The sequence below is a fragment of the Camelina sativa genome, chromosome 18, assembly GCF_000633955.1.
Source record: "Camelina sativa cultivar DH55 chromosome 18, Cs, whole genome shotgun sequence".
Lineage (NCBI taxonomy): Eukaryota > Viridiplantae > Streptophyta > Magnoliopsida > Brassicales > Brassicaceae > Camelina > Camelina sativa.
In genome coordinates, this window is record NC_025702.1 from 5,763,400 (window position 1) to 5,784,076 (window position 20,677).

Below are 20,677 nucleotides of genomic sequence, written 5' to 3' on the forward strand. Positions count from 1 at the left end.
AAAAAAAAAAAAAAAAAAAAAAAAAGGAGTGAGTCTTAGCAATTTGATACTCTATACATTGCAAACGACACAATTTAAAAAGAGAGCTTACTTCGAAATCTTCTTGTGCAACCCTTGTGAACCGTCTGCACAAAACAAACATAACCAAAAACAAAAAACACAGTGAGATAATGAACACCAAAACCTGCCTTATGCAATAGATTCTAACCTCAGATACATGACCAATTAGACAATGAACTACACAAACAAACAAAAATAATCAGAACCCAACCTTAGAAATGTGTTGCTTGTTGGGTTTCCTAATTCAAACTCAAGAGCAAGAAGTATATCAGCTTCCATCTTAACAATCTCTTGTTTCGTGTAAGTATGGTCCGTGATGTAACAAAAGTCATTCACATTTGGAGGAGTAATCTCTTCATACTTTCTACAAAATCCAAAAACCCAAAACACAAATAAGCAAACCAACAAAAACAAAACAAAACAGACAAGAGAAAGAGTAATCTTACGAAGCAATAAGCATTGAAGCAACTCCCAATAGCTGAAGCCTTTGTCTATTAACAGTCTTGAGAGACAAGAATCTATCGATGTAAGAGACAGCGAGGTAAAGAGTTTCCGACAGAAGTTTGTATTCTTCAGCTACTTCAACTAACCAATCAACCAAAACTCCTCTCATACTCGAAGTTACATCTTTCTGAATCTTCTCAATGTAATCAATCAAAGGTCTTGACTTTGCTTTCCCCTGAATTGTGAATCAAAGCAAAACCTACTCAATGCTTTTTTTTTCTTTCTTCCAAAGTTGTAAAATTTAGAGATGAGTTTTGTTTATTTACCTCTAATTGACGAAGATACTCAAAGATTGAAGTAACATAAGGAGCACACATCTGAGGATCATCAGATCTCGTGTCAATGTCCGAGTTTGAGTTTGCGAGTGTCAGAATCGAAACTGGTTTCTTCTGTTTCGTTGTAATAACCTTAGCGGCTTTTCTACGAGGCTTCTTGATGTTGCATAAGTTGGGAAGCTCTCCGAGTACGACTCTCTTCTTCTTGTTGCTGATTTGTTCTCCGTCTATGGTCACCGCCGCCATGGCTGCTTTTCGTTTCGTCGCTGCTCTTGTCATTCTAACGCAGTTCTCCTTATCGTCGTCGGCCATGGATTCAGGTGAGAGATCAATGAGATTTGGTTGAGGATGAGAAGGAAGAAGAGAGATGGGTGAGAAAAAGGGAATAAGCGAAGAGACATTTTTTGGAATTTTTTTGGAATAAAGATTGAAATTTTTGGCGGTCTCTGTAATTATTTTCGAGTTTTTCGAAAATTTTAAGCTGAGTTTGTTTTTGGCGCGATGGTTTTGTTGTGTGTTTTTGAGCTTTAGAAAATTTCACCGGGAAAATGCTAATTTGGCCGTCACATGAAGAAGACCTAAATCGTAAACGAGGAAGATGATTTTTAAACGTTCGTCACTGTCTATGTAAAATCAAAAGATTAATGGGCTTTCTGAATCGGCCCGGTAGTGATTTTGTAAAAACTAAAAAGATATGGGAAAAATACCATAGATATCCCAAAGTTTCAAAAATGGGACAAAATAATCCCCAACTTTGGAGATGTCATTCTTTGACCTCTCCGTTTTAGGCACGCAGTTAAATCTCCGCTAGAAGCTAATAGACAGGGTTAATAAACCGTTAACGGCTACCGTTTAGCCAAAACGACGACGACTTATAAACGAGAAAATTCCCAAATTGAATCCAATTCTCGAATCGAAATCATAATCCCTAACCCTAAAAAAAAAAATCTCAATTCTCTCAAATTCTCTCTCAATTCTCTCGAGTTCTCTTCATGGTGAGGACCCGTGGAGGAAAGAACACTTTTGTTCCGCCGCGGCGGTCGTTGCGATTGACGATGAATACTCCAGAGAAAGACTCAATTCAAACAAGATCTGAAGCCGAGACGGTTGAGATTCCGTCTGATACTGTGGCGGATCGAATCGAAGAGATGAGTGAGAAGGATGGACCTGAGGCTGATCGAATCGAAGAGGAGAACGAGAAGGATGGTCCTGATTGTCCTGAGGCTGAGCGATTCATAGAGGAGAAGAATGAGAACGATGGACTTGAGGCGGAACGAATCGAAGTGCAGACTGAGAAGGATGGTCCTGAGATGGATCAAATCGAAGTGGAGACTACGAAGGATGGTCCGGCTGAGCGATTCGTAGAGGAGACAACCAAGGATTGAAACAGTAAGGCAGTTCCTAAACGTAAACGAAAAATGAAGATTGCTGAAGATATCGAAGATGATTGTGAGGCAGTGAGTGGAGATGATTGTGAGGTTGTTGGTGATGAAAACTGTGATGAGGTTAGGTATGCAGACGAAGGTAACCGTGAAGAAGATCTTGAAGATCAAAGATGGAGCATTGTAGCGGTTCCAGAACGATATTGCGAGCCAAATGTAGATACTGTAGAAGAAAGAGACGACGATAATATTGGTATAGAGACGACGGTAATATTTCCCAAAAAGATATACAGATGTCGTATTTACCTATTTGGTCTTTCAAACCAAAATTAATTGCTTTTGTTTTCTACGATAGTTGACGAATCTATACTATTAAATGGGAGCACACTTAGATATTAAAATAAAATAAAAAACATGACATATATCCATGCCAAATAGACCAACTTAGATACATAATTAAAAAAAAAACTTAAACTTCCCTAAAACAATGGCAACAATTAATAAAGAAATAAATGATTAACTCTTTTCATAATTGGTTATAACGAAGGATACTTAAGTTTTGGATCTAATTTTGGATATGGTTATAACCCATAAATAAATAATTTCTAATATATTGTTTTCCAAATAGTTTTCTAAATTAAATATTAAACATTTCTAGTTTTCTAAAAACAGTTAGTCGTGTGTTAAATTAGATTCAAATTAATCCAGTATTTAGGAAACTATATTAACTATAAATGATACATTATATTTTATAAAATTATATTCAGTATAAATAATAAATTCAAATACTTTAGGAAACTATATTAATGATTAAGTATAATAGATCTCAATCTTTAACAAATATTCTAATAACTAAAGTTAGAGATTGTTGCCAAAAAAAAAAAATAGTTAGAGAATTATACAATTTTTTTGTGAAACACGATTACAAATTAAAACATGACATTAAATCTCATTTAAAATGATAACTTATTAAATTGATGAGAGATGCTAATTAGTTGTAATTAATTAAATCTTTCTTAAAATATATAAATTTTTTTAATATATATATAGTTATACAAAAACGAAAACACTATAATTATATTAAAACATTTATCATCAATTTTGTTATCTTTCTAATATATAAAATGAAAAGATTAATGAGAATAAAAAATATGGAAAGCTGTTCCGAGACTTTCCTATATCTTTATCAATTTGAATTACCTAAAAACGGAGAAATCTGATAATATTAGCGTAATTTAATCATTAATTACAGAATTATGTATATCTAGAAATAATTCTTTTTGAATTTGGAAACAAACAATAAATAGATTTTGACAAACAATTAAGATATTGAATGGTGATATCAAATATTTTGTTAAGATATTTTTATGTGTATAAATGATTTTTTTGTAGGGTAACAAGCTCTCTTTATACTTTAATTTCTTTAGGGTAGGAAGAAAAATTAACTTCTTTTTCTTATTTTCAGTATTCTAACGTTATATATATATATATATATATATGTATTTGTGATAAATACTTTTAAAAAACTTTCGATGTTGGTTTATGTTTGGTAAGTTTTTTGTTTGAAAGTTTCATACACAAATTAAATTTTGTATGATTCTTATATATCATTTAATCATATTGCACAAAGATCAATTTGATGTTTAACGAAATCAACACCAAACAATCAGAAAGTTTCATTTAAAATAATTAATTACAAAGTTATATTTTAATGTTATAAGTAGATTACTAGATGCAATTACAGATAATATTATTCTCTTCTGTTTTTTTTTAATATTTTATTTTTATACACTTGCAGGAAATTCAAGAGAATCAAAAGAATACAAATGTAATCGTAGCTACATCCGATACTATTTAAATATTATTTTTAATTAAATGTATAAGTAGATTTGAGGGGAAAAAACTGCATAAGTACTAAGTAGATCAAATAAAAATATTACTCATTTTATTGGTGTAGTTAATCATATACGTTTTTATAGAGATATATGTAATTTTGCAACAGGTCAGAACATGTAAACAATATATACTGCTTGGTATTATTACATATTTAAAAATTGTCATTAATATAACCTACTTTGGGTTTCTTTGTGTTAGTCTGTCCAAACATTCATTTTGAATATGTAATTTTTATGAATGCAACCTTTACAACTTCGAAAAAGTTTTTTTTTTTATTATTTCTACATGGTCAAATTGAATTACATATACTGTTTTGACTCATCATTTTTTTTATTTTTCTTTTATTTTTACCAAACTGATAATAATATTGATTTTTAAATATTTTTAACTTCATTTTTTATTTTATCAATACTTATTATAATGGACTTCTACAATTATGGCTCCTAAGACTTTGGGTTGAATTAAATTAGACAAATTTATGTGTTCTGTCAAAATTTATATATTATAGGTCTTCTCACTATTTTTAATAAAATATAAAAAATTTTAATAAATTGAAAAAATTAAAAACCCTGCACAAAAGTGCGCTTTGATCCATAGACCATAGGTTTAGTTCACATAAATTAACCCCAAATATTTTTAGTTTTACTAATACATAATTAATTAAAAAATATAATGTATTGGAAAGATCAATTATGAGACGGGAACGGGTAATTTAAAAAAAAATAAAAAAATTACATAAACTATTTTTCATTGAAAAAAAAAGAAATAAATATATCAAGATGGGATTATAAAATTACGATAGTTAAATTAAATTGCATGTGAATTCAAAATTTATGGTGAAGTGGTTATTATTTCAAACGTTTAGAAATTTGATGAAGGTAAACCAATATAAGTTTATGTTATAAATGCTATACCAGATAATTATATCTACAAATAAAATGTTATATGGATGTGAATCTTTTACCTACTTCCTTATTTGTTGGACTAAAATATATAATCTCAAATTGATAAAATATTATTAAAACTATGGTTATAAGATAAAAAACCAGAACATACCGTATAAAGGATGGGACAGGTTCCCGAAACCAACATAAACATATATACTATCTTTCTCTTACTATTTTTTAATGTACTTAAATCTAATCATCTTCTTTTCTAAACCAAACTGAAAATAAATTGGTACAAAGTTGGATTATGAATGTTAATAACATTTTTAACATTCATAATTACAAATGTAACTCTGCATAATCCAAACCTAATTGCAAACTTAGTTCTTTTAAAATTAATCCCGCATGTATGTGCGAGTCCAATCCCTAGTCTTCTAATTATCGGCTGATTGTATAATATTTTTGAAATACATTTGAACGAGAAGTTTTTATTGTACTTAATATTATTGATTTAAAAACTAAACTAGAAAGATAAATAAAAGGTAAGTATGAGTTTATATATATGTAATCCTAACAACCTCTACAATTATCCATCAAAAAAAAACAACCTCTACAATTAATTTTTCTTCTATCCATTTTACCAAACACTTAAAAAAACTAAAATTTAATAGTATAGATATTTAAAAGATTTTATTAAGATTGAAAATTATGATTTTCTATCTTTTTCTTTAACATTTATATTTAGTTGTCTTGAATCATCATAATTTATAAACACATAAAATTAATAAGATTGTAGATTAATTTATGTATTTCTTGTGGTTTTAAGTTTTCAAAGCGAAAATGTATTATAAATAATAAAAATATGTGTTTAACATACCATATCAGTTAAAATTGTTAGACATTACCTTAGAATCGCATTATGAATAAGATCAAAATAAATTTAAATATGAAAGAATAAAAAAAAATAACTTAACAAACATCAGAACTTAAAAATTTATATCTAATTGAATTTTTGTTTTTAGTCTAACCATACCGGATATAAAATTTAAATTATAAACATTTTCCATCTTTTTATACCGGAGAATTTATGTAATAGTATGTAAATTACAAAAGGAAAAATCTTTAAAATATAAATCACGCCTAAAACGATAGCTTACAGTTTTTGTTTACAACAAACAAATCAATGAAACGCAACGGGATGCAAAAGAAAAGAAAAAAGAATGGAGTCTAGGGTTTTCTCCCGAGAGCTTAGTGGCGGCGAATCTGATTTTAGTCAGTAAAACCCTCGACCTCTTTCAGCAATTGAATCTTGTCAATTTTGCTGTCTCATTAGGCTAGTTTGGCCTCAGTTCTCTGGTTAGTTCTCGCAGTGAGTCGATTTAGGGATATTTCGGAGAGATAGATTTGTTCTTAAGAGAAGCTTTCTGTCCTAAGTGCTTTTAAGATGAATAGACTAAGGAAGAAGAAAGAACTATCTCTCATGGATGAGTTGAGAGAACGTAATCTATTAAGGGAAGGAGAAATGGTGGAAGTCCCGGATCTGGGGAACGAAGATTTGATTGAAGAAAACTCTCTGAGTGTTATAGTGCGTTGTCTTAACCCTTCGGTTCATAAGGTGGGAGGTCTAGTTAAAGCGCTGCCACCCATCTGGGGTATGGAAGATAGGGTTAAAGGAAGAGGAGTTGGAGATAATAGAGTTCAATTTATCTTCGAATCCGAAGGAGATTTACACCATGTATTGTTTCGAGGTCCATGGTTTGTGAATGGCTGGATAGTATCACTTGACCAGTGGAAACCTAATCCAGGGCCAGATTTTCTTAATAGGATCCTCTTCTGGGTTCGTATTAGAAATCTCCCTATCCACCTTCTGAAAAAACAAGCAGTGGAGAGCATTATCGAACCTCGGGGTCAGGTTGAAGCGGTGGAGCTACACGCAAAAAGTTCCTCCTCGCTAGAATATGTGCGGGCCAGAGCATGGTTGAAGGCAGAGGATCCGCTGGAATTTGTAAAGAATGTGAAATTCTCTTCGGGGGAGATTGTGAAGGTGGAGTTGGAATATGAAAAGCTTTTGAAGGTCTGTTTCTCATGTATGAGACTCACTCATGACCAGACAAATTGTCCCTTTGAAATCGCTAAATGTGCATCCCAGAAAAGGAGCACCAAAAAAGATTTAGGGAAGGACCCTGGAAGATCCAAAAGTAAAGGCAAGAGGGTTGTGGTAGAAAATCAGGAACAATCTAACGAGGCAAAAAGATCTTTTGGGTCTCAATCGGAACACTCTGAACCGTCGGCCAAAAACAAGAAAGACTTGCAAGAACGACTTCAGTGGCCGAGGAAAGACAATCAGACAACCTTCTCCCGTGTAGCTCAGGTTGGCGACCTAAGGAGATGGTGACTAGAGCTGAGGATCCAAGGTCAACAAAAGGGGATGACCCAAAAGGTTCAAAAAGCTCAGGAGAATCAGCATACACGCCTTCCCAGCCTTCAAAGAGAAGGCGATTAAGTAATAGTGGGGACAAAAATACAAAGAGGGCTCGCTTAGGTGACCTAGACATTCCTGATCAGTCTCCTTCTGTTTTTGAAAGGCTGGGGAATCAAGACGACTTACCCTTGCTCTCTCTGGATCATGGAAAGAAAGGAGGATCCCCTGCTGATAACCGGAAGAGCGCTTCGACAGTCTTTGAAAGATTGGGTTCCCAAACCTCAAGTTCTAGTCCAAGACACGGAGTGACTTTTACTCAATCGGAACACTCTGCTCCAGTAGCAGCTCATTCTGCTTTTATAGCAGCAAAGTCTCTCGACATCCCTGATTATGGGAAACGGAGAGCAAACAAGAAAGAAGGGTTGATGATTAATTCCAACCCTTCGAGATCAATATGAGGATATTGAGCTGGAACTGTCAGGGGGTGGGGAATACCCCTACAGTTCGACACCTAAGGGAGATACGAGGTCGGTATTTTCCCGAGGTAACATTCCTCTGTGAGACCAAGAAAAAGCGAGATTACTTGGAGAATGTAGTGAATCATTTAGGTTATTTTGATTTGCATACGGTAGAACCCGTTGGTAAGAGTGGAGGCCTTGCTTTGATGTGGAAAAATTCAGTGTCTGTGAAAATTATCCACTCTGATAAGAGAATGATTGATGTCTGGGTCTCTTGGCAAGGAAAAGAATTCTACCTAACTTGTGTGTATGAAGAACCAGTTCAAAGTGAGAGAGGGGAGCTTTGGGAGAGGCTCTCGAGGATTGGTATTAATAGACGAGGATGCTGGCTTTTAACAGGAGACTTTAATGAGCTGATAAATCCTTCGGAGAAGCTTGGAGGCCCAATGAGAAAGGACGCTTCCTGTAAGGAGTTCAGACAGATGCTCTCAGTTTGTGGATTATGGGAAATCAAACATATGGGCTACCAATACTCATGATTTGGCAATAGAAACAATGAATTGGTGCAATGCAGACTGGATCGAACAGTTGCAAACCAATTCTGGATGGAGCTTTTCCCTCAAGCACAGGCGGTATATCTGCAAAAAGTAAGTTCTGATCATAGTCCTTTGATCACCTGTTTTTTGGGTGAACAGTGGAAGAGTTGGGCAGGATTCAAATATGATCAAAGATGGTGTGCTAGAGAGGGTTTTAAAGAGATGATTGCTGATTTCTGGAAAGGCGTGGGAAACTCAAATAATGACTCAATGATGACGAGAATTGCTCAATGTAGAAAAGTTATATCCAGATGGAAGAGAGACTATCACCCTAGCTCTGCAAGGAGGATTCAGGACTTACACTTCCATATTGATAGAGTTACCCGTCAAATCCCTTTCAGGAAAGAAGAGATTGCAAGACTAAAAAAGGAGTTGAATGAAGAGTATCGACATGAGGAGCAATAATGGGGATAGGAACACCAAATTCTTTCACGCTGCAACCAAAAATAGACGAGCACAAAACCGAATCCAATGTCTGGTGGATGACGAAGGAAAGGAATGGTTTGCAGACAGGGATTTAGGACGTCTTGCTGAAAAGTATTTTCAACTATTATTCGCCTCGGAGGATGTAGGGCACCAGATTGATGAGAGGGTGAATGCAGGAAATCAGATATCCCCAGAGCAGAATGAGCAGCTTCTAAAACCAGTCACAAGGGAAGAAGTCCGAAGAGCGGTCTTTAGCATTAATCCGAACAAAAGCACTGGGCCAGATGGTATGACAGGACACTTCTATCAGCAGCATTGGGATGTCTTAGGAGATCACTTGCTGGAGATGGTCCGAGAATTTTTCAGAACAAGGCAAATGGATAGAGAAATGAATAAAACTCATATCTGCCTGATCCCAAAGAAGCATAAGTCGATGAAATTGTCGGAATTCAGGCCAATCAGTTTAAGCAATGTGATCTATAAGATCATTGCAAAAGTGTTGGCGAATAGGCTTAAGAAAGTTTTGCCGGATGTTATCTCTGATACTCAAGCAGCGTTTATCCAAGGAAGACTGATTTCAGACAATATCTTGGTGGTACATGAACTCATTCATGCTCTCAATTCGAATAATAAATGCTCCTCAGAGTTCATTGCGATCAAGACAGATGTATCCAAGGCTTTTGATAGAATTGAATGGTCTTTCCTGGCGAACTCACTAAAGCTGTTGGGCTTCTCTGAACAATGGGTTAGTCTTCTATTGAGCTGTGTGACCACGGTAAACTACCAAGTTCTGCTCAATGGTACTCCCTATGGAGAGATTGTCCCGACAAGGGGATTGAGGCAAGGAGATCCTTTATCGCCGTACCTATTCGTTCTATGTACGGAGATGTTGGTCAGAATGTTACAGAAAGCTGAAGAAGAAGGATCAATAACAGGGCTTCCAGTTGCAAGAGGAGCTCCTCCTGTCTCTCACCTTCTCTTTGCTGATGACAGTATATTCTATTGTCGGGAGAAGGAGGAGGAGATTCAAAGTCTATTAAGCATTCTTGATGAGTACAGTCTAGCTTCTGGGCAGAGAATAAACTATCAAAAATCAAGCATTTATTTTGGGAAGAATATTCCTCAGGAGAGAAGATCTGCAATCAAAAGTAAAACTGGGATCACGGAAGAAGGAGGAGAAGGATTTTATCTAGGACTCCCGAAAGCTTTTGGTGGTTCTAAAGTCACCATCCTGAATTACTTAAAGGAGCGGCTTCAACAAAAAATCTCAGGTTGGCAAACAAACTTTCTTTCTCCTGGGGGAAAGGAAATCTTACTGAAAGCGGTGGCAATGGCGTTGCCAACATACACCATGGCATGCTTTAAGCTCCCAAAGAAGGTTTGTCAACAAATGGCATCAGTTATGGCTGAATTTTGGTGGAGAAATAATCAAGATTCCANGGACGTCTTGCTGAAAAGTATTTTCAACTATTATTCGCCTCGGAGGATGTAGGGCACCAGATTGATGAGAGGGTGAATGCAGGAAATCAGATATCCCCAGAGCAGAATGAGCAGCTTCTAAAACCAGTCACAAGGGAAGAAGTCCGAAGAGCGGTCTTTAGCATTAATCCGAACAAAAGCACTGGGCCAGATGGTATGACAGGACACTTCTATCAGCAGCATTGGGATGTCTTAGGAGATCACTTGCTGGAGATGGTCCGAGAATTTTTCAGAACAAGGCAAATGGATAGAGAAATGAATAAAACTCATATCTGCCTGATCCCAAAGAAGCATAAGTCGATGAAATTGTCGGAATTCAGGCCAATCAGTTTAAGCAATGTGATCTATAAGATCATTGCAAAAGTGTTGGCGAATAGGCTTAAGAAAGTTTTGCCGGATGTTATCTCTGATACTCAAGCAGCGTTTATCCAAGGAAGACTGATTTCAGACAATATCTTGGTGGTACATGAACTCATTCATGCTCTCAATTCGAATAATAAATGCTCCTCAGAGTTCATTGCGATCAAGACAGATGTATCCAAGGCTTTTGATAGAATTGAATGGTCTTTCCTGGCGAACTCACTAAAGCTGTTGGGCTTCTCTGAACAATGGGTTAGTCTTCTATTGAGCTGTGTGACCACGGTAAACTACCAAGTTCTGCTCAATGGTACTCCCTATGGAGAGATTGTCCCGACAAGGGGATTGAGGCAAGGAGATCCTTTATCGCCGTACCTATTCGTTCTATGTACGGAGATGTTGGTCAGAATGTTACAGAAAGCTGAAGAAGAAGGATCAATAACAGGGCTTCCAGTTGCAAGAGGAGCTCCTCCTGTCTCTCACCTTCTCTTTGCTGATGACAGTATATTCTATTGTCGGGAGAAGGAGGAGGAGATTCAAAGTCTATTAAGCATTCTTGATGAGTACAGTCTAGCTTCTGGGCAGAGAATAAACTATCAAAAATCAAGCATTTATTTTGGGAAGAATATTCCTCAGGAGAGAAGATCTGCAATCAAAAGTAAAACTGGGATCACGGAAGAAGGAGGAGAAGGATTTTATCTAGGACTCCCGAAAGCTTTTGGTGGTTCTAAAGTCACCATCCTGAATTACTTAAAGGAGCGGCTTCAACAAAAAATCTCAGGTTGGCAAACAAACTTTCTTTCTCCTGGGGGAAAGGAAATCTTACTGAAAGCGGTGGCAATGGCGTTGCCAACATACACCATGGCATGCTTTAAGCTCCCAAAGAAGGTTTGTCAACAAATGGCATCAGTTATGGCTGAATTTTGGTGGAGAAATAATCAAGATTCCAGGGGTATGCATTGGAAAGCCTGGGACCAACTGAGTAAACCAAAGAAGGACGGAGGGTTGGGTTTTAAAGACATCGAAGCATTCAATATTGCTTTACTCGGAAAGCAGCTTTGGAGGATGTTAACTTGTCCAAACACGTTGATGGCCAGAATCTATAAAAGTAGATATTCCAATAAAACCAACCCTCTACAAGCAAAACTAGGTTCCAGACCATCTTTCGCGTGGAGAAGCATATTCCAGGCACAGGAGCTTTTAAACGAAGGGGAGAGAATGGTAATTGGTGATGGTGGTTCAACTAACATATGGCAAGATCATTGGGTTCAGCTGAAACCTGCCAGGAGCATCCAACGAACCAATCACATACCATCTACACTAAGAAGCTCGGTGTCTAGACTTACCAAAGTAAGCGAATTACTCCTTGACAATGGGAAAGAATGGCGGAGAGACCTTCTGGATATGATCTTTACTGATGACGATCGGAATTGGATTGAGGATTTACGTCCGATGGGAAGGAACAGACGGGACGGTTATACATGGGATTATGCACGGTCTGGTCACTACTCGGTGAAATCAGGGTATTGGGTCATCACTCAGGTTATTAATGCCAGAAAACGATTACAGGAGGTGGACCAACCCAGCTTAAATCCTCTCATCCAACAAGTGTGGAAAACTGAAACTAGCCCAAAGATCCAACATTTTCTTTGGAAGTGCCTGACTAACAGTATCTCAGTGGCGAAGAACCTGTATTATCGTCATTTATCCAAAGAAAATGCTTGTCCAAGGTGCCCAAACTTGGAAGAATCGATTAATCATTTGATGTTCTCTTGTACCTACGCCCGCCAAGTCTGGGCTTTGTCACCTATTCCGGCTCCCCCCGGAGGCAATTGGAGTGATTCATTCTATGCTAATATGTACCATGTTCTAAATCTCCAGACAATACTGCCTTAATATGAAGGTTTGAGCAAAGTGATACCCTGGATGCTGTGGCGAATCTGGAAGGCAAGGAATAATCTCATTTTTCAGGGAAAGGATTACACTGCTCAGGATACGGTCAGGAAAGCTCTGGAGGATATGGAAGAATGGACTCAACGAACAGAACAGGAAGGAAATGAAGGGGAGCGTACTGCAGAGAGAAACAGAGCCATTGATAAATGGGATCCCCCACAGTACGGTTGGGTTAAATGTAACACTGACGGATCTTGGATGGGGGAGACCAATCACAGCGGTACAGGATGGGTTCTTAGAGACCATAATGGTGAAGTTTTGTGGGTAGGAGCGCAGGCTATCCGGAAAGCACACTCTGTTTTGGAAGTAGAATTGGAGGCATTAAGGAGGGCGATTGCATCAATGGTACGTTTGAACTATACTCGTATTATCTTTGAATCGGATTCATTGGGGGCAGTCAAATTAGTGCATAGTGATGAATGCTGGCCAGCGCTTGCACCAATTCTTCAGGACATTCATGAGCAGCTCCTTACCATTTCTGATTTCAAGATCGTTTTTTCTCCTAGAGATTGTAATAAAGTGGTTGATAGAGTAGCAAGGGAATCTCTTTCTCTACAGAATTATGATCCTAAGTTATACTCATTAGCGCCATCCTGGATAACATATGATGTAATGGTGGATAAACCAAGTGTAATTTGACATTGGTGAATATAAGTTGATGTTGAGCCAAAAAAAAAAAAAAAAAAACAAATCAATGAAACGCAACGCACCACCCAATCCATTAAACGACATCGTACCAGACCCCTCTTTATTAGTAAAGTAATCATCTATCAACTCACAAGGCCACACAAGAACAAACAAATCACACCCAGAAAAAATTCAAAAAACCCCTAAAAAAGCTTTTCAAATTCAAAAATGGCGGCCGAAGCCGACACCACCACCACATCCCCGCCGCAGATCCCAGAATCCGAAAACTCCACCACATTACCAACAACGGAGAAGAAAGAATCAAACAACGAGACGGAGAAGAATCCGAATCCGAATCCGGGAACCATCTCGCTCCGAATCTGGCCGCCGACTCAGAAAACTCGCGACGCCGTCGTCAAACGCCTGACCGAAACACTCTCAACCGAATCAATCCTATCCAAGAGATACGGAACTCTCGACTCCGAAGAAGCCTCCTCCGTGGCGAAATCAATCGAGGACGAGGCTCACGCCGTCGCTTCCGCCGCCGTGGTAGGTGATGACGATGGGATCGAGATCCTTAAGGTTTATTCTAAAGAGATTAGTAAACGTATGCTTGAATCGATGAAAGCTAAGAAGACCCCTGCACCAAAGGCCGGTGGTGGTGATGAAGAAGAAGAAGAAACTGAATTAGCCGCAGAGTTGGGTTCGGTGAAGCTTGATGAAGACAAGGCTTGAGTTTGGTGTTCTCTAACTATCTTTTTTATTCTGTTGCTTAGAGTTCGTATGAGATTACCTCAAGAGTTCTTGTAGTGATGACTTGTTGATTTCGCAATTTGGATGCTTTTGGTTTCTTAATCATGGTAATTAACGAGTTAAGTGAATGGTTTATGGTTGCTTTATCGTTTATTAACTAGTTCATGCATTCGTCGTTAATTAGATTTATATATGTGGCTTGCTTGAACTCGTTCATCTAAGCCCTTTATGACATCAAAATCATCAAATCATCTTATAGTTTTGAAGTTTGATAGTTTGAATTCGGTTGTTGTTTATGTGTGCATTGGGGGCAGTTCAATAGTTATTATGTTCTTGGAATTAGAGAAATCAGCCTTTTTGATTTGTCTGACTCTCATTGTCGTTTACTCTTTATTGGTTTTGGAGACTTGGAATTTGAAACCATATTAGTTTTTGAATTTGAAGGTTCGATTTAAACATGTGTTTTTATTAGTTTAGTGCAAAAACAATCTAGTCACAATAAAATGCTTCAGAAATACATAATTGGGGGAGGGTACATGATTACACTTAACCCTACTAGTAGTAGTAATACCTGGTAATCTTCTGTTTTTCTTCGATTATATGATAGTTTGCTATATGTATATGATTTTTTTTTTTTTAGGTCAAAAACTATATGTATATGATAGTCCTCGTTTATTATATGCTTCAGAGTCCGATATAAAAAGAAAACAATCTGGAGACGACTCGCACTAGAGAGAGCTAAGTTAATACTATATCAAATTCAAGTGGTCGTGACTCGTGATATCAACAATTGTGATGCTGTGACTGTATGATAGTGATGAGATTTGGTACTTTTTTCAATAGTATTTCTCAAATTTTATTGGTAAAATGAAAATGAAAATGAAAATGAAAAGAAACGAAGTCTCACAAAAAAAGCAATTTAAAAAAAAAACGAAATAAATTACTATTAACTAGCAACAAAGGGATAGTAACTTGACATTCACAACACGACCAATTGTATCAAACATTATATGGTTTGCTTTTACACTCCATGGATATATCTTTATTTTTTGACATAAATAGTCAATGAATATATAAGCTAGGAAGTAGGAACTCCTTGGAAAAAACCACTCTTCTTTTATCTTTTTTTGGCCGAAAAATAAAAAAACTGAGATAATCCAACAAACAAAAACACACACACACACGTCGTAAGATGTGGTAGTTGTGGATTAGTGACCAGTTCCTCTCCCGCTCGGTCCAGACGCTAAGATCCTCATTAAAGGACGTCGACTGTACGAGCTGTTCTTCACCTTCATGATGGTCACCGTCGATTGATCATGGCCGTTGATATCTCTAAACGACTCCGATCGTACGGCTCTGCAATCCACTCTCTCAAACATTAACGACGAACCCACCAATAAGAAGATCATACACCACAGCATGAACATATTCTTTTTCTCCATTTTTGAAACTTTTTTTCTTTTTTGGTTTTCTTTCTCTTTGGATCACAAAGAATGCTTCGTGATTTTTTTTGTGTAAATATGAGATTGTGTGTGCGTGCATAAACTTTAAATAAGGAGCATCAATTCTTGACCAAGTATCAACGACTATTTCATTAATTATCGCGTTTTTACATTTGGTCTCCTACTCTTCAGGTTTTTGATCGTTTACTATTTATATAAGCCAGACAAAACAAATTAATATGAATATGTATTCATATTACAAGTGAATATCTAATGAGTTTCTCCAACCACCTGCTTCTCCACAAGAGATGTTGTTGAACTCTGTCTCTATATATGACTTTCATAAAATGTTGAAAAAAGACATTTGTTTCCTAAGAAATAATAAGTAACACATGAAAAGAATAGTTAGCAAACACGTTGTAAAAGACGAAATATTATTGGTTAGTAGGAGACCAAATGGGTTTTCATATTGAGTGTGACCTGTCAATTTTTTCGTTGTAAAAGACGAAATATTATTGGTTAGTAGGAGACCAAATGGGTTTTCATATTGAGTGTGACCTGTCAATTTTTTACTTTTATATTTTCTTCGTAGTCGGTTTGGATTAACACGGTGTGAAGTCATAATATATAGAACCGATTCACGTTCGTTAGGTTCGCCAAAAAGGGAACAATATCAAAACGGTGAAATTTTAGCTGCTGACGAGTGACGACTGATGGACGTGTTCACCACTGCACGCTCTTAATTAAATATGTTTCAACTTTGCTTTTGTTTTGAAAACACAGCTAGCCTTTGATTGGTAATATCATGTTTAAAATAACAAATGTGCAAGAATGTTTTTTTTCTTGATTCTTCAAAAACATTTCGTATCATTTCAGAGCAAAAGTTTCTTACGGGGTGTATTCAATCTAATATTCCAAATAATTTGAGTTTTCAAGAGATTTTAAATAATTTTGAAGATTTTAAGGAAGTTGATATGAAAGTAAAATTCTTTCAAATCTCACCTAAAATCATTAGATTTGGATTTATGTATTTTTAACTTTAAAATTTTTCTCAAATCTTTCAGAATCACTAAAAATCAATATATAAAATCTAAATCTATAAACTTTTTTGAATAAATCATTACTTCAATAACAGTGGATTTCATTATACTTTTTAAAATTCATGATTGAATAACATATGATTTGTAAATTTTACACAAATCACTAAAAATGTCAAGTTAAATACATCCCGTTAATGTGGAGGTTATACTATTCTATCAACTTCATAAAATAAAGAATGATAGAGTAAAATGTTTCTCCAACAAAAATTAATGAGAAATTAAATAAGAACAAACATTAAATTTCGTTTTCTATTATTCAACAATTTTAAACTAATATTTGATATTATATTTTACTATATAAAGTTTGGTTTTGCAAAATTAGTAACTCACGTGATCGTGACATGTATTAATTATATTGATATGAGATAATAACAAATTTGTTTTAACAAAATTAAAATTTATAAAAGACAATTCTAGTATGTTTTTAAACAAAAATAATGTTTTAAATTTTAAAAAAGTGTAAGAAGATAATTCTAAGATGTATCTTTTCAGTAAAATTAGAAATTATAAAATTATATACTATTTCTATAGCTGTACATTACGCATATAAGCCAATAATTGCTAGCAGAATTATATACATAATTGGTAATATGACCAACTTGGTGGTTCATATGACCAGTTGAACCAGAAACTTCGTAAGTTCTGTTTATGTTGTCTCATATATCGTTTGCTCAGAGGAACAATCTCCCAGTGGGCTTGCAAGAACAGTTGGTAGCTCATTTGTCTTTAATGTACAGAACCAATTTAGAAGGTCTACAAGAAATTTTGAATGCCCTCTCCAGATCATGCAATAAGATTATAGTTAGTGAGCCGATACTCGCACATACAAGGCAAAAAATCCAAACATTTACATACACTGGGTGGAGCTAGGAACTTTGTGTTATGCGTGGGTTACAATCTACTTGAAAGAATAATTATATTCTTCTCATTTTTTTGTGGCTGAAACAAAAGCTTTCCCTTTATACACACACACACAAAAAACTAATTAAGACAACGCAAAAAAACTATTGAATCAAACACAAAGTTTAAACAAATAACTCTTGTTTATTGCTTTAGAAACTTCTTAAAACTAAAACACCTTAATCTCTCTAATCTCATAAGTTGTGCTACATATTAGCACCTCCTTATATATAGACTTTATTTCCAAAACATTTTTGGAAAACTAACTTTAGATATCTCCTAAAGAAAGTAAAACTAACAATTTGATATATATATTTAGATCCTCCTAAATATATCCTGCTTGGTCTCCAAGCTACTTCAAACTAACAACAACATTTTCCCCCTTAAGCTTGACACCATGCTCACTCACATCTTGAACTCCAATGAAGCCTCTCATTTCGCTGATCTTGATTCTACTAAGCGGTTTTGTCAAGATATCAGCCTTTTGCTCAACACCAGGAACATGTTCAACCTCTACCTTCTCATTCTCAACACATTCACGAATGAAGTGATACTTCCTATGAATATGCTTACTACGACCATGAAAAACAGGATTCTTGGTGATCGCAATAGCTGACCTGTTGTCTATACGAACTGTCACCTTCTTAAGATCTTCACCAGTTACTTCCGCGAGTAAATCCTGCAACCAAATAGCCTGCTTTGCTGCTTCAGTAGCCGCCATGAATTCAGCTTCACAAGAAGACAAAGCCACTGTCTCCTGCTTCTGAGAACACCAAGTAATAGGACAGCCATTCAAATAAAAGATATGTCCGCTAGTACTCTTGCCATCATCTTCATCGACATTGTAGCTACTGTCGCTATATCCGACTAAGCACGAGTTATCTCCTCGATTAAATGTGAGACCATACTCTGTAGTTCCTTGTAAGTACCTCAAAACATGTTTTAAAGCAGCCCCATGACTCTTCTTTGGAGAATGCATATAGCGACTTAAGATTCCAACAGCAAACGACAGATCAGGCCGGGTATGAATTAGATATCTAAGACAGCCGATGCTTCTTCTAAACTCTTGTTCATCAATAGATTGTTCCGCCATCAACTTAGAGAGTTTCGTACCCGAATCCATTGGAACTTGTACGGAATTACACTCTGTCATACCAGCTTCTTCAAGAATCCTAGCCGCATATCTCCCTTGTTTCAATGTAATTCCACTACTTTCTTGCAAAACCTCAATGCCAAGGTAATATGTCAGCTTTCCAAGGTCACTCATCTCAAATCTAGATGACATTCCATGTTTAAACTCACGAATTAAGCTCAAGCTGCTTCCAGTAACAAGAAGATCATCAACGTAAACCGCAACAATCAACAAATTCTCCTTTACTTGTTTTCGATACAAAGCAGGCTCCTTAGCACAACGAACAAACTCCAATTCCACAAGAATCTGATTGAGCTTATGATTCCAAGCTCGAGGAACCTGTCGCAGACCATAAAGAGCTTTATTCAACTTGAACACTAATCCTTCACTTCCTTTCCTTTTAAAGACTTCAGGTTGGGTAACAAAAACTTCCTCTCTAAGTTCTCCATGTAGAAAAGCAGTCTTTACATCTAGATGGTGCACTTCCCATCCTCTAGATGCAGCAAATGCGATGATGAAGCGAATTGTCTCAAGTCGTGCTACTAGAGCGAAAACCTCATCGAAGTCGATTCCATGTTTCTGTACGTATCCTTTGGCGACTAATCTTGCCTTGTACTTGTTGATGCTCCCATCTGAATTCCGTTTAATTTTGAACACCCATTTTAAACCAATTGGTTTCACACCAGCTGGTAACTCTACTAGGTTCCAAGTTTTGTTTTTCTCAATTGAACTCAACTCCTCATTGCAAGCCTCTCTCCATACATCTAGCTCTTTTGCTTCTTCATAGCTTCTTGGTTCATCATCTAAGGTTAACAAGAGTCGTACTGCTTCTTCTTCTGCAAACAGTACATAATCATTCAAATAGCTCGGTCTTACACTAGGTCGAGTTGATCTTCTTAAGATAGGTGGAGCTGCTTCCGGTTCTTGTTCTGAAGTCTCCACTATTACTTCGACTCTATCCTCAAGAGTTATTAGCTGGTACGCAATCTGCTTCAATTTCTCTTAAACCATTGTTACCAAAATCTCCAAACGTTACAGTGAAGGACCCAAAGACTTCTATTGTCTCATGTGTATCACTCCAGTTCCGCTTCTTAGCTTCATCAAAGGTTACATCTCAACTTACTGCAATCTTACGCGTTGAAGGATTGAACAAACGATACGTTTTGCTTCCTGGTTCAGTTCCAAGGTGCACCAATGCACGTGATCTATCATCTAACTTCCTTAGATGTTGTGAATCCACTCGTGCATAGCCAATACATCCGAACACACGCAAGTGCTCTAGGTTTGGCTTTCTTCCCTTAAACATCTCGTACGGTGTTTTGTCATACAAGGATCTCGTAGCTACTCTGTTAATTAGATAGGTAGAATGCTTCACTGCCTCTCCCCACAAGTAATTTGGAACCTCCATGTGTTTTAGAATGCTTCTTGTCATCTCGAGTAGGGTTCTATTTCTTCTTTCCACCACCCCATTCTGTTTTGGTGAATAAGGAGCAGTCAAATGTCGTTGAATTCCATGTTCTGCACAATAGTTCATAAATTCGAAAGACACAAATCCACCTCCCCTATCAGTCCTGAACACCTTGATCGTTGTTCCACTTTCTTGCTCAGCGAGAGCTTTGAACCTTTGGAAAGCATCAAAGGCGTCACTCTTGTCCTTTAAAAGTAGAGACCACATATAACGAAAGAGATCATCGATGAGCACAAAAATATACTTATTTTGTGCTGTTGTTGCAGGCGAGATAGGACCACATAGATCTCCATGGATCAGGTCAAGTGGTCGTTCAGCTCGGAACTGTGTTGCCTGTGGAAACGTCTTCCTAGTCTGCTTCCCAAGCAAGCATGATGAGCAAGTCTTCTTAGCAAAATTCGTATCTGGAATTCCGATGATGAGCTCCTTTCTAACCATTGATTCCATTGTCTTAACATTGATATGACCAAGTCTCTCGTGCCACCTTGTGGGAGGATCCTCTTCACTAACTTGCAGTAAGTTGCTCTCAGCTTCCATACGAACCTTGAACAACCTGTTTT

At 36.5% G+C, this 20,677-nt stretch overlaps 3 protein-coding genes across 3 annotated transcripts; 1 reads left to right on the forward strand and 2 right to left on the reverse strand.

Moving 5' to 3' along the window:
- Positions 503 to 1,257, reverse strand: LOC104760648 (putative cyclin-A3-1). The gene is made up of 2 exons (XM_010483607.2): positions 831 to 1,257; positions 503 to 739 (listed from the first exon to the last, which is right to left on the reverse strand). The coding sequence occupies exons 1-2, from the start codon at positions 1,149 to 1,151 to the stop codon at positions 503 to 505; spliced, it is 558 nt and encodes a 185-aa protein (XP_010481909.1). The 5' UTR covers positions 1,152 to 1,257.
- Positions 13,454 to 14,226, forward strand: LOC104760649 (WPP domain-containing protein 1). The gene has a single exon (XM_010483608.2). The coding sequence runs from the start codon at positions 13,551 to 13,553 to the stop codon at positions 14,055 to 14,057; it is 507 nt and encodes a 168-aa protein (XP_010481910.1). The 5' UTR covers positions 13,454 to 13,550; the 3' UTR covers positions 14,058 to 14,226.
- On the reverse strand, positions 15,062 to 15,561 carry LOC109130595. Its single transcript, XM_019240301.1, has one exon. It carries the CDS (start codon positions 15,515 to 15,517, stop codon positions 15,284 to 15,286), a length of 234 nt encoding a protein of 77 aa, XP_019095846.1. The 5' UTR covers positions 15,518 to 15,561; the 3' UTR covers positions 15,062 to 15,283.